Raw genomic sequence first — 13,200 nt, forward strand, 5'->3', positions numbered from 1 at the left:
TTGGATATCAGGGAGGACTCCTTGGAAATAGTGAGATTTAAACTAGAACTTGAAAGTTGAGGTAGATTCTTTCTTTTGATAATACATTTGAAAACTTTTGAGTTCAGAAGGGCAATTGAGTTTGACCCTTTCTTCTCTGGTTAACATAGCTCACCTCAGCCTCAGGAGGATACATGGCTAGACTCACCTGTTTCTGTAACACCCCAGCCAGAGATATGGCATTCGCTCCCAGAGGGAAAGGGACCATCAGGCAAACAAACCGTCTTCACATACTTGGATTCCAGAGCACAGTGACCATCTACTGGCTTTAACTTGAGCAAAGCTACATGGAGAGATTTTAGAAAGGGGAAATAGGTGACTGATGTCCCTCTCTTGTCAAAGAAATATCAACTTCTTGACTGGAAGGTGGTTGTGGCAAAGCCCCACCCCCAATGCCTGAAAACCTTCTTCCTCAGACATTTCATTTCTTTACCTCCTACCTGGAGAAGAGTAGAACTTTGGGCTGAGAGTAGTATCAAGAAATAATAATTGAGTTTGAAATAATTTCTAATCCATCTTTTAAAACAGGCTCTGAGAAGAAAAAAGCTATTGAGGAAAGAGAGAGAGGGAGGCCCCATAAATGGAGAAACAGTACAGAACTGAGTAGCAAGTAGCTGAAGAATAATATTGCCTCTGCACCTGGGTACCTACCAGGTGCTACGTGGGTCACATGTACTTTGTGTCATTTAACACTTAGGAAGCTGAGCCTTGGACATCAGCATTCCCATTTTATGGAAGAGGGAACTGAGGCTCAAGGAGGTGAACCTACCTAGTAAGTGGCAGAGCTGGGATTCAAGTCCAAGCTCTTTCCACCACACAATGTTGTTAACATCTCTTCTCCTCAATCTAAGAACTTGTGGCATTTATCCGCCATACTAACACACACCTTTAAGAACTACAAAACTCTGGAATAAATTCTCCACCTTACAGAGTCTACAAGAGACCAAAACTATGAGAGCACCTCCTAAAACCAAACCTCAGTAGAGAGATCCACTTAGGATAAGACCCATGGGAGCTTTGCCAGAGAAGAGACTTGCCAATATCATTGTGGGGAATCTCGTCTCTTTCATTATAGTGGCTGTACTTAAAGATCCTCTCCACCCCAAATCTCTGCTCATGAAATTCTGTCTTCATCAGGTCCTGGTCCCCTAGCACCACTTTCAGATGTTTGGCTTTTATGCTGCAAGGGAAAATTAGATGGTTAGGAAATAGCCCTGGGATTTGAGACCCTGGAGCCAAACCCTGGCTCTGCTCTCGGTGAGCTAGATCTGTGGCCTTGGCAAATCACCAACCTTCTGCAGCCTGACCTTCCTCATCTGTAATGGTCTTCTCCCTGGCAGAACTTCACTGTGTGGTCCAAGTAAGATAGTGTAATGAAACTGCTTTCTTGCTTTACTAATGGAAGCAGTCTGTAAGCATAACATTTATCCCCACTTTTCCCAGCACCCTTGCCTTCTTCCTGGGCCTAGCTAAAGGAAATCCAAGTGCTGTCTCAAACAAACCTTCTATAGTCTCTTGGTAGGTGCTAATGATTGCATGATTGACTTCTCCTGAGGATCTTCTCCAGAAGAACTTGCTTAATAACAGGGTGGACCGGAAGGCCTTCAAGGTCACCTAAAAGACCTGGGCTTTATAGGACCAGCCCTGACTGTGAGCTTAGGGATTCTTCATGCTGCCCAGAAGTGCTTGCTCCTGAAGTGCACAGAAGACCTGGCTGGAGGATGCCTGGCCCAGGAGGCTTATGGTGACGGCGTCAGATTGTGGAGAGCATGTTATTTTCTTTGTCCAGGGCAGGACCCAAGAGATTAAGGGCATGGACTTTGGAAGCAGGTAGATCTGGGATAAACTTCTACTCTCTCACTTTGCACATGGCTTCAGGCAAGGAACCTTGGTGGTGCAGTGCTTCAGAGTGTGGCTGCTAACCAAAAGATCAGCAGTTTGAATCCACCAGCTGTTCCTTGGAAACCTTATGGGGCAGTTCTACTTTGTCCTATAGGGCCTCTACGAGTTGGAATTGACTCGATGGCAATGGGTTTTAGGCAGTGATAAGCTTTTCCAAGGCTCAGGGTCCTCATTTATGAGATGGGAATAACAATAACCTCTTTCACTCAATGAATATTTACTTGGTATGTAGCAATTGCTATGTACCAAGACCTGTTCTAGGCACTGGGGATACTGGAATTAAAAATACAGAAAAAAAAAAAAAAAAAACCTGTGCCATCCCTCAGCTTGTTTTCCAGTTGGTCATTTTGAGGATTAAATGTCATAATCCTTGCATGTGGCAAGCATTCTAGACTTGGTAGCTATTTCATATCTGGTTTTAAGGAGCTGTTCTTTGGCCCTTGGGGCTAGATCAGGGCCCTAATCCCGACTGCACTACCGAGATGCTGCTCAGATGGGTAGGAGGGCACCCCCATCCATCCAAGTCACCCCAGTCTCTATTCCCAGTGGACCTACTCAGTGCAGTGGGCTGCAGTGAGCACCCAGCAGGGGTGGATCAGCGCTCCCCCACAGAAGTGGCCCTGGGGCATGGAGTGGGAGAGTGGCAGCAAGGTCTGCAGGGATGCCTGCCATGGGTGCTTGCCCGCCGTGCTCTTAAAGCCTCCGTAGATCCTCTTGACCTTCCTCTCTGCCACCTCAGTCCTCCCGCAGAAGTCAAACCCTTGGATGCTGGCCATGAGTTCCGTGGGGCTTCCCTCTGTGCTGGCAATGTCTGTGGGGCAATAAAGACCAGTTACAGCTACTCAGCCTCTCTCTAGCTCCTCAGGAAGACCTACTCAGAAGTGTGACTCTGAGTCCAGCAGCTTAGCAAGTGTCCAGAGCTAAGAGCCTGCACTGGTACACACAGGGTGGGCAAGTAGTAGGTACACAGTTAATATTCATTGAGTTGATTGATTAATACAAGTGAGTCTGTACAATTAACCATGAAGATGTTGGTTTTTCCTAATTTCAAAGTGAGTCAAAATGTGTTACCCCTAGAACATATATACATAATATATAAATCCATCATTGGGTATGTGCTTAGCTATTAATGAATCCACACATATTCTGGGTACTTTTTAGGTATAAACCCATTGCCATCAAGTCGATTCCAACTCATAGCAGCCCTATAGGACAGAGTAGAACTGCCCCATAGGGTTTTCAAGGCTGTAAACCTTATGGAAGCCAACTGCCACATCTTTCTCCCATGAAACCACTGGTAAGTTCCAACCACTAAGCTTTTGGTTAGCAGTTGAGCGCTTAACCACTGCACCAACCCAAACCAAACCCACTGCCTTCTAGTCAATTCCAACTCATAGCAACTAGATAGGGTAGAGTAGAACTGCCCCATAGGGTTTCCGAGGCTGTGAATCTTGATGGACGCATACTGCCACATCTTTCATACAGAGTGGCTGGTGGGTTCAAACCACCCACCTTTCAGTTAACAGTGGAGTGCTTTCACCACCTTGCCACCCCAGCTCCTTTTTTTTTTTTTTTTTAAGGTGTAGAGGGAGTGGATATTCAGATGAAGTGGAGTAAAGGAGTTAAGATATTTGCTTAGATAACTGTAATACAAAGGAGAGAGTGATATGTGCTGGCTGGGTGCTGCCCCTTTCCAAGAGGGTTATAAGGAAGAAGAGATTACACAGCATTTGAGAGAAGAGGGAAGACTTCCTGGAGTAGGCAACATTTTAGCTGGGCTTCAATGAATTGTTGGCTATGGACAAGAGAGGATATTGAATGGAGTATTACAGACAGAGGGGATCATAGAAGTGAAGGCACAGAAGTGAAACTATTTAGGAGGGTAATCCCATTGGCTAACGTGAGGAGGGTGCATCTTCCCAGGTGTGGGTAGAGATGTGGGCCAGGATAGCCAGCTGTGAGGCTGCAATTCAGACCACGTTGCATTTTGAGTGGTTGTGGGGGTCCACCCAATATTTATCCATCGTTGTCTGCACAGGGCCTGGCAGGCTGCCTGGCATACAGCAAATGATCAATAGATATTTGCTGAGGGCACTGACTTGGAGTTAGAAAACATGAATTTATAGTTGGGCCACTTGGCCTGAGTTTACAAATGTATCCAGGCCTACTCAGCACCCCGAGAGGGAAGCAAGGGACTCAGGCAGTTGGGTTGTCACCAGGATGGGGATTGGTAAAGCAGGTGTGGTGGGAGAACAGGGGTGGGAGGGAGGGAAGGGGTGCCTGCTAGGAACATCTGTCTATGGATCTTCAAGGTCCCCACCGCCTGGGTCTCCAGGCATCCGTGCCTTTACCTAGGGCTGAGCAGGCCGAGACGTCACAGTACTCCCATTTCACCTTTGCATTGTTAACTTTGATGAAACACCAGGGCTTTTTATCTCCATCTGGATTCCTTAAAAAGCAAAAACAGGGACAAAGCTTGGCACATCCACTGGCTCTCATTAAAGGACACAGAAGTCTTATACTCCCGCTGGGAACCACATTCCATTGAATCCTCCAAAGGGTTAGTTAGCATGGCATGCAAGCCATGGGATCTAAGGGTGGTCCTACTTTTTTCAGCAAAGCTTTAAACTTCCAGAGGAGAATTCCAATGACCAGGAAGTAGTGCACAGGCCTGTGTCAGTTTCATGGAACATATTAGATAGTGTGTAGGAAAAGAAATGAGATCCCTATTGAAGACCCTTCTTTGTCAGGAAAGTGAAATATCCACAGAAACATGCTGACAGTGGGGCTACTTTGCCTGAACCTCTAATTTTACACATTGAATTGAATGCATGGAATTGAATTGTGTCCCCCCAAAATGTGTGTCAACTTGGCTAGGCCATGATTCCCAGTATTGTGTGGTTGTTCACTGTTTTGTGATCTGATGTGATTATCTTGCGTGTCATAAATCCTAACCTCTATGATGTTAATCAGGCAGGATTAGAGGCAGTTATATTAATAAGGCAAGATTCAATCTACAGTATTAAGGTTGTATCTTGAGTCAATCTCTTTTAAGATATAAAAGAGAGAATTGAGCGGAGAGGAAAGGGACCTCATTACCATCAAGCAAGAAGAGCCAGGAGTGGAGGGCGACATTTGGTCCCTGGGTCCCTGCAGCTGAGAAGTTCCTAGACCAGGGCAAGATTAATGGCAAAGACCTTCCCCCAGGACTGACAGAGAGAGAGAGACTTCCCGTGGAGCTGGTGCCCTGAATTCAGACTTCTAGCCTCCTAGGCTGTGAGAGAATAAATTTCTCTCTGTTAAAGCCATCCACTTGTGGTATTTCTGTTACAGCAGCACTAGATGACTAAGACACATGGGAATCTTTGAGAGCCATTGCCAACGGGCAACTCTGAAAACAGCTCCATGAAGCCAGCAACTCAGGGGAGTGAAAGTGGAGGTAACCTCTGTTTTGTGCAAGAGAAATCCTATTTGGTTAATGGAGCCAGTTTAAAGCCATGCAAAGAAACTCTATCCCTTATATAAAAATAATGTATGCCCTTGACCTGGATTAGCCCAAGTATAGAGGGAGGGAACAACAGAGAGGTCTGGAGGCAGCAGGAGAGGAAGAGGGTAACTAAAGTCATCACCAGAGGGAGAGTGATGGCATTATTCTTACTGGGGAAAACCTGAACATTTTTTTTTGTGGCAGACTGTAATGCTCACCAAACATTCTATTTCCTTCTCTACATATCTCCCTTAAAGTCATGGGGCTATGTGACTACTGACCAATGAAATGTTTGTGGGGAAATGATGTGTCACTTCTAGTTTGGGACAGTAAAGTGAACCAATGCTCTGCTCCATTTTCCAGTCTCTCCTTGCCATCCCTGGGCTTTTTAATAACTTTGTGGAGCAGAATCCCCTTCCCCCACCCCATCCCTACCAACCCATATGACACACGTAACATTAACAAGAAATAAACTTTGATGTATGTGAGCCACATAGATTTGGGGGTTATTTGTTACAGCAGCATAATCTAGCCTATCCTGAGTAGGAAAATCTTCCTAAAAAGAAAGCTGATGAGTTTGTGGATCAGTTTCAAAATTTCTAAGCTGGCCCAGGAAAACTGGGAGTAGAGAAAAAGAACAAACAGACCCTTACACTGATAAGCAGTCAAGCCTGAACACAGGGAAGAAAGTAATGTTTACCTGCAGAAGTTGTGCTCCCCAATCCCATGGACTTCTGCATCCTCCATAAACATGTTATAATTCTCCTGCAAGAGGAGGTGGGAGTTCCAGTAAAGGCATGAGTGCTGGTTGACTGTCTTACTCACTTTCCCTCTGTAAGAGTAGCCATCACCAACATAGCAGTCATCAGGACCTCGGAGAGAGCAGGCAGGGATGTGAGAACTGATAGCAACTGGCATGCTGCTCCCAAAAAGGTGGGCATATCAAGTGGTGATAGGATTGGGTCTGAATTTTTACCACCCTGAGGTTTCACCCCAAAGTCCCAGAAGGAAGGTGTCTTGACTTTTCTACCTTCAATCCAGCTTTAAATGACGAAGGGGTAGAGGGGTAGTTCCTCAAGTTTGGCTCACACAAAAACTGGTGGAGGGTGGGCTGAGGCCCATGAGTGAACAGGTGTGTTTGCTTTGCCCTGTACTACATCCCAGTTTATTACTTTCTTAACATGGAGCCAGACACACCCTATGTCCTCAGGTTGGCAGATGGAGACAGTAGCAGGGTATGGGAAACTTGACTTGAACCATATTCTGGAAACAAAACCCAAACAAAATGAATTCCAGGGACCTCCCTTGTAGTCTTGAGTTTCTGATGCAGTGGTGGCAGAGACTCATACCTATTTCACAGAATCTCCCCCTGAACTCGTCAGGGCAGGCACAGGTAAACTTGGATCTCCGCCTATTCCTGGAACAGGTACCGCCATTTTGGCAGGGGTTTGGCCAACATGCGGGAACCACTGTGAACATAAGAAGTGGGGCCAGGAGGGTTTTGCAGACAGAGTTGAAGGTACGTCTGAGATAACCAGGAGATATTGGTGGCACTCTTCTTGTGTCCATTCTTTCACAAAAGATGGGTCACCAAAGGGGAAAGACAGACCCATTGGCTCTCTGGTAAATGTACACATAAACTTCAAGAACACGAGCCAACATGAAGGAAGCAATGTGGGTGAAAGTCATGCATAAAGAGTAGATGGGTCTCTCAGTAAGGAAGAACAAGAGGGACTGAGCAGGAATTTTTGGAACCACTCTGAGCTAGGCTGAAACTTGGCTCTGTCCCTTGATAGCTCTGTGACCATGAGCTAGTTATTTAACTTCTCTGAACTTCAGTGTCTTCATCTGTAAAGCTGTTCCTTGCAGTGTTGTTGGGAGAATATAAGAAGGAATGTAACTTTCCTGGGACTGTGCTTGATTCATAGCAGTGGCTCAAAATGTGTTAATTCCCCTACATGGCCCATCCCAGGAATAGACCAGGGCCTGCTTCCTGGGGAAGTGAGTTTCAAGATGATTCTTTTTGGATGGGAAGAGACACATATCAGTCACTTCCCACTAAGCTCTCCAGGGCTGACCAATCTTAACAAGTCCTAGTTAACAGAGCCATCTTGGATGCCACAAAAACATCAGATCCATCTGGACTTCCACGCAGGAGGATGCAGAGACCGGACTCAGGCTAGGGCAGAGAAAGGCTTGTGGAGAAGGGACCACTTACCTCTGGAGCAGTCTGGACCCAGGTAAGGATGTTTACAGGTGCAGCGGTGGTAGGGAGGGCTCTTGATAATGAGGCATTCACCCCGGCCACACTGGCTGTTCTTGCACTTGTTTTGCACTGTGGAATATTCACAGAGAAGTGGGGGAAAAGTAGTAGGACATTATTTGGGAGGACATTTTACTTAGAGGAATACCCATGCATCATAGCATGTAGGTTGCTGTCAAGTCACCACCAACTCACAGAGACCCTATGTGTGTTAGAGTAGAACTGTGCTCTGTAGGATTTTCAAAGGTTGATTTTTTGGAAGTAGACTACCAAGCCTTTCTTCTGAGGCATCTCTGGGTGGACTTGAACCTCCAACCTTTTGGTAAACAGCTGAGTATGTTAACTGTTTGTACCACCCCAGGACTCCATCATAGGCACGGAACCAGTACAATGTTTGGGAGTGAGTGTGGGTGGGTGGCAGAGAGCATTACACATGCCCCTGTCCGTGGTCCTGAAATACCACGTTACACCCCCCAAAAAAAGACCAAACCGGTCACTGTCAAGTCGATTCTGACTCATAGCAACCCTATAGGACACAGCAGAACTGCCCTGCAGAGTTTCCAAGGAACACCTGGTAGATCCGAACTGCCAACCTCTTGGTTAACAGCCATAGCACTTCCACTTGGAGTCACTGATGACTGCTCCCCAGTTTCTACTCATGCTCACGGTCTTTTTTTTTCTATCTTTATAAGAACCCTGATTTTTTACACTTTAAATAAACAAAGCTGCAATTTGAGTTTCTGCATTTTGTAGCTGATTTCATGTTTCTTTTACAGACATATTATTCTTCTGAGAAGTCGAAGCTTGAGCTTTCATACTCATCCCAGATGCTATGTTCATGCCTGATATCCCTAAATATCCTGAAACATTTATTAAGTAAATGAAAACAAAACAAAAAAACAAACCCATTGCCATCGAGTTGACTCTGACTCATAGCAACCCTGTAGGACAGAATAGAACTACCCCATGGGGTTTCCAAGGAGCAGCTGGTGGACTCGAACTGCTGACCTTTTGGATAGCAGCCGTAGCCCTCAACCACTGCGCCACCAGGGATCCTATTAAGGAACTAAAGGATTGAAATTGGAATAATCAATGAAGACAGCACAGAGTAAATAAGCCAACCAGAAGACCCTATAAATACAGAAGACCTTCCCTACCCCTCCAGTCTCTCCTGCAGAGCTGCTTCCATAAAGATTACAGCTTAGAAAATGGTGTGGAGTAGTTCTGCTCTGCCCATATGGGGTCTATATGAGTCTAAATCAACTCAGTGGCACCTAACAATAACCGCAGCCCCTCCAGTTAGAAGACTCCTAAATTGAACAGAATCCAGGTTCTCTGCAGGGGTGTAATTAGCCCATAGGAGTTCTAACCTCAGTGCTCTATCCTCTGACCTCATGCTATGCCCACTCGAGCTTGCTGAAGGCAGACACAGATTTTTTCAGGGTTTCCATGAGTGAGGATGACAAGAACAAAGAGCCAGGAGTGGGCACCAGGCTCTAATTCCTGCTCTCCTCCTAACTAGCTGTGTGACCATGAGCGAGTCTTCTGCTCTCTCTGGCTACATTTAGCTGTTGATTTGGGCCCTATGTGCCCTGAGATTCCTTCTGCTCTCTCGCTGAGGATACTGCTTCTCTGTTGTTGTTAGTCTAAACACCCTAAAAAAATGTCCTGGGTTTGGAATGCACCTTGGTCAGAGTCCAGCTCTTATACCTTGTTAGCCTCAATCTTTTCATCTGTAGAACGGATATACTAGTGCCATGTCACGGTGTGGGGTGAGGACGCAATGTGATGCTGCCTGTGACCAGGCTGAGGATTCATTATACATGATATCATGCGTGCTGTTATAATCCTTTCTGTGGGACCACTTGGCCCTTCTTTACCCCCTGGAGTTAAAGGAGGAACTGCCTCTTGTTCATCTGAGAGGAAGAATGAATCTGGGGAAAAGGCACTCACCTTTCTGACACCTGCTCCCAGAGAAAAGGGCTGGGCAGCTGCACTTGAAGGTGTCCCCATTGACAAGGCAGTCCCCACCATGCTCACAGGGGTTGGACTGGCATGGATCTAAGACACATGGGCTGGAGTCAGCGCTTGCAATGAACAGCCAGTGAGAAGTCCCCACATGTTCATCTAGTTTCAACCCCCGGCCTCAAATGAGAAACTATATAACCATATAACCGGTGGTTGAGTAAAGGAAGAAACATACGTCATCCTTAAACAGCAAGGAAAACTGCCGTCGTGCGACCAGAGAAAGCAATTCAGGCTCGCAAGAGGATAGGCAAGAAGGAATTGTGGCTCTCTCTCCTTGGTCTGGCTTTGGATGGGGCCTTTCTCATTGAGAAACTCCCCTTTCCACCATCAGTGTTTTTCTCCTCCCCATCTCACTGGGAGTGCCACGGGGTCTGTCTCTGATGCTGAAGGCATTTCACAAGCCTGAAGACCTCCCTACTCCCAGTGCCCAGGGGTGGGGGTCAGAAGTGGGGAAAGAACACCCACCCCTAATGAAACACAAGCTTTCTGAACATCAGGAAAGAAGACCAAAGGCACGAGGGTGACAGAGGAATTGACGGTGAGGAGGAAATGACCCAGTGGCCTTCATCTTTCTTCAACTACTTGTTCAGTTAGATTTTGTCATATTTCATCTGTGCCTTTGGCTTTTCATGGTTGTCTGAATGGCTCTTCCCTTGGGGAATTTTTATCCTTCTGTTCACACACATTGTTCTTTGGTTCAGGAACTAGGATCCCTGGGCCCAGCTCTTGTTTTGATGGTCCCTTCTGATGTTCCCCTTATGCCCCATATCTTGGCCCTGCCTTCCAGGCCACTTCGCACAGTTAACACAGCTTTTATTCCAGCTACTAAGTGCTTTCCGTTCCTTCTCCTGGCTTAGTCACACAGCTTTGCTGGGGCCCTGCTCCTCATTTTCCTCTCTGTCCTCATTGCTTGGGTTACAAAGCTACAAACACAAGTGTGGTAGAAGTACACATGTGTGAGGACACACACACACACCCCATAAATTTGGATGCTTCTGAAGAGTGAAAGGAGAAAGGAAAACGCAGCAAATGTGGAAGGAAGAGCAAGTCCAATGGCAAATTTGCTAATGCTACAGTCTGATGCCAAATGCTAACTCAGACTCTTCTGTGTAATTAGGATCTGACTTGCCATCAAAGCTATGGGATGGTTTAGTACATGACTCGTACTCACAGTATCAGGCTGTGGAAAGCTTATTAGAGTGGGAACACAGACACCTGGATTGTGTTGTACTGACTTGCTGTATGACCTTGGCCAAGTCCTCTTGGCCTCACTCACCTCATCTGTCATTTGAGAAATGGTCTCTAAAAACCTCCCCAGGCCTCATACTGTATGATTCTCACTTAAGAGAATTCAGTCTAAATCATTTTTTTGATACCTCTTTTACAATGCTAGTCAGAGAGGAAGAGAGAGAGAGGCCCTTGCATATGGCCACACGTCAACTCCTCTCCAGGTGTGCTGCATTTCACAGGAGGGCCTCCAGAACCAGGTTTGCTACCCACCGTCCTCTGTGTAGTACCAATCAGGATTCTCCGTGTAGGAAAAAGTACTAGTGGTGTTCTCTTTCTGGTCATAATACTCGTAGCTATACTCATAGTTGTCAGGAGTCCAATCTGGAAGGAGGTAATAGTAAGAAGAAAACCTCATTAGACCCAAAGAAGTCAGTATTTTATTTAGTTGAAAATCTTTTTTCCAAAGAGTTCAAAATCCTGAGGAAGGAATCACTTGTCTTTCCTGTTCTCACACTGGTGGGGGACCGGGTGGGGTCAGGTACCCTTGGGTGGGGGGTAGGGTGAGGTCAGGCATTGTGAGTTTTCATCTGGGAGATGGTAGGACTAGCAAGGCAGTGTTGGCACTTGGCAGATTCAGGAGCACCTTATTGGACACTGTGAGACCAAGTCAAGTGGCTTTGAACTAACTGTGTGATCCTGGACAAGTCACTTGTATTCTTGGTGCCTCAGTTTTCTCATCTGCGAACAGCAGGAAGAGGAATAGGGCCTAAAAGGTCTCCAGGTCCTGTGTGGGATCTACCCAGAGTTAAATCAAGTGGCACACGAGTGTCTTCTTGGTTGAGTCTGTGAATGATATTTCTCAATAGGACATTATTAATCACCTTAGCTTTATGAAGTCAAAGAAGCTGGTCCCTTTCTTCTTGGTCATAGCATAAAATGACCCTCAAGTTGTAGCTGTACACTCATCACAACAGGTAAGATTTATTGAGCCTTTACTGTGTACCAGGCCCTGTTATAAGCCTTGTGACAATTTGGGAGGTGTTTTATTATCATCTGTATTTTAAGTTGAGAAACCTGAGGCTCAAAGAGGTTAAGTAACTTGTCCAAGGTCACACAGCTTATAAGTAGCAAGATAAGAATTCAGGCAAATTGTCTCCAAACAATCACTAAATCACACTAGCTCAACCTCAATGCTCAACTGCCTCAACCGACACCTTACACTGCCTCGGATTCACCCACACTTGCCCTTTGGAAAGGGGTCAGCCATCCCCATTGACTATCCAGCCTGCTAATTAGGTCAACCTTGAACAGGCACATGGATCTTGCCCAATGATGCAGAAGGCAGCGTACTGTGTTGCCTCTAGTTGTCAACCTCATGCTAGTTAACCAGGAAAAGCACAAGTGAGTAAGGCAAGACTCAAGCTCCTTGGTGTCTGGGGCCTTGGGAGATACTGGTAGCTCTGTGGTTCATGGAGAGAAGTTTGGAATTTGAAGAAAGTTGGGTTGACTTTTCTCTCTGTCTGGCGGGTGTGTGGCAAGTCCTCGAAGCTGTAAGGAAGCTGTCCAGAGATGCGTATGATAATGAAGCAGGAGCAAATGCAGATAGCCGACTTGAAAAGGCACTCCCACAGAGCGGCTGACGGCTTGGAGGATGGCACTGTACCACGCCTGATTATCAACCACTTTATCTTACTTGGCTCTCAGTCAGTTTGTTACAGTCTTTATCTCTTTGGCTTTTGAAAAATCGACTTCTGCACAATGGCTGTTTTATATTTCCCATTAAAATGGAACTATCTTTCTATTTCTTTTTTGAATACGCCAACTCTGGTTCCTTGCCAAAGTTTCACCTCATTTATCACAGTGTCAAGTCAAGACTCCCTTTGCTTGCTCATTATTTCTCCCGAGCTGCGTTCCCCCACTATGAAGATGCTCCCAGAGGAGGGCCACCTTTCCAGGGATGAGGATCTAGGTTGACGATAAAGCCATTGTCTTCCTAGAGCAAATAAAGTTTTCTTCCATCTAGCATGATAAAGCAGAGAGTGAGAAAAGTGAGGGAGAGAGGAAAAAAAAAAATGTTTCCTGAGTTTGACATGAAAGATTTCAAACTGACATTTGGGGGAGACAACGGGGCTTGGTAATAGGATGGTTGCATCATTTCTTACTTTCTTTTTTCTTTGGAGTGTTGGTGTTTGTTTTTCCCACAGGTGTTTGTAGATAAGTGCCCATTAGTTTGCTCCCATAGTTTCTCCCA

General features: G+C 45.9%; 1 protein-coding gene across 1 annotated transcript in view; it reads right to left on the bottom strand.

Moving 5' to 3' along the window:
• Nucleotides 1-13,200, bottom strand: part of HABP2 (hyaluronan binding protein 2) — a 29,594-nt gene that overhangs the window by 5,290 nt on the left and 11,104 nt on the right. Inside the window, exons 4-12 of the mRNA XM_023546702.2 lie at nucleotides 11,220-11,330; nucleotides 9,645-9,752; nucleotides 7,647-7,763; nucleotides 6,778-6,897; nucleotides 6,129-6,300; nucleotides 4,293-4,390; nucleotides 2,497-2,752; nucleotides 1,077-1,219; nucleotides 188-322 (exon numbers count right to left, since the gene is read on the bottom strand). Coding sequence (XP_023402470.2) covers nucleotides 188-322; nucleotides 1,077-1,219; nucleotides 2,497-2,752; nucleotides 4,293-4,390; nucleotides 6,129-6,300; nucleotides 6,778-6,897; nucleotides 7,647-7,763; nucleotides 9,645-9,752; nucleotides 11,220-11,330 — 1,260 coding nt within the window. The remainder of the gene's footprint in view (nucleotides 1-187; nucleotides 323-1,076; nucleotides 1,220-2,496; nucleotides 2,753-4,292; nucleotides 4,391-6,128; nucleotides 6,301-6,777; nucleotides 6,898-7,646; nucleotides 7,764-9,644; nucleotides 9,753-11,219; nucleotides 11,331-13,200) is intronic.

The sequence above is a fragment of the Loxodonta africana genome, chromosome 16, assembly GCF_030014295.1.
Source record: "Loxodonta africana isolate mLoxAfr1 chromosome 16, mLoxAfr1.hap2, whole genome shotgun sequence".
NCBI classification, from domain to species: Eukaryota; Metazoa; Chordata; class Mammalia; order Proboscidea; family Elephantidae; genus Loxodonta; species Loxodonta africana.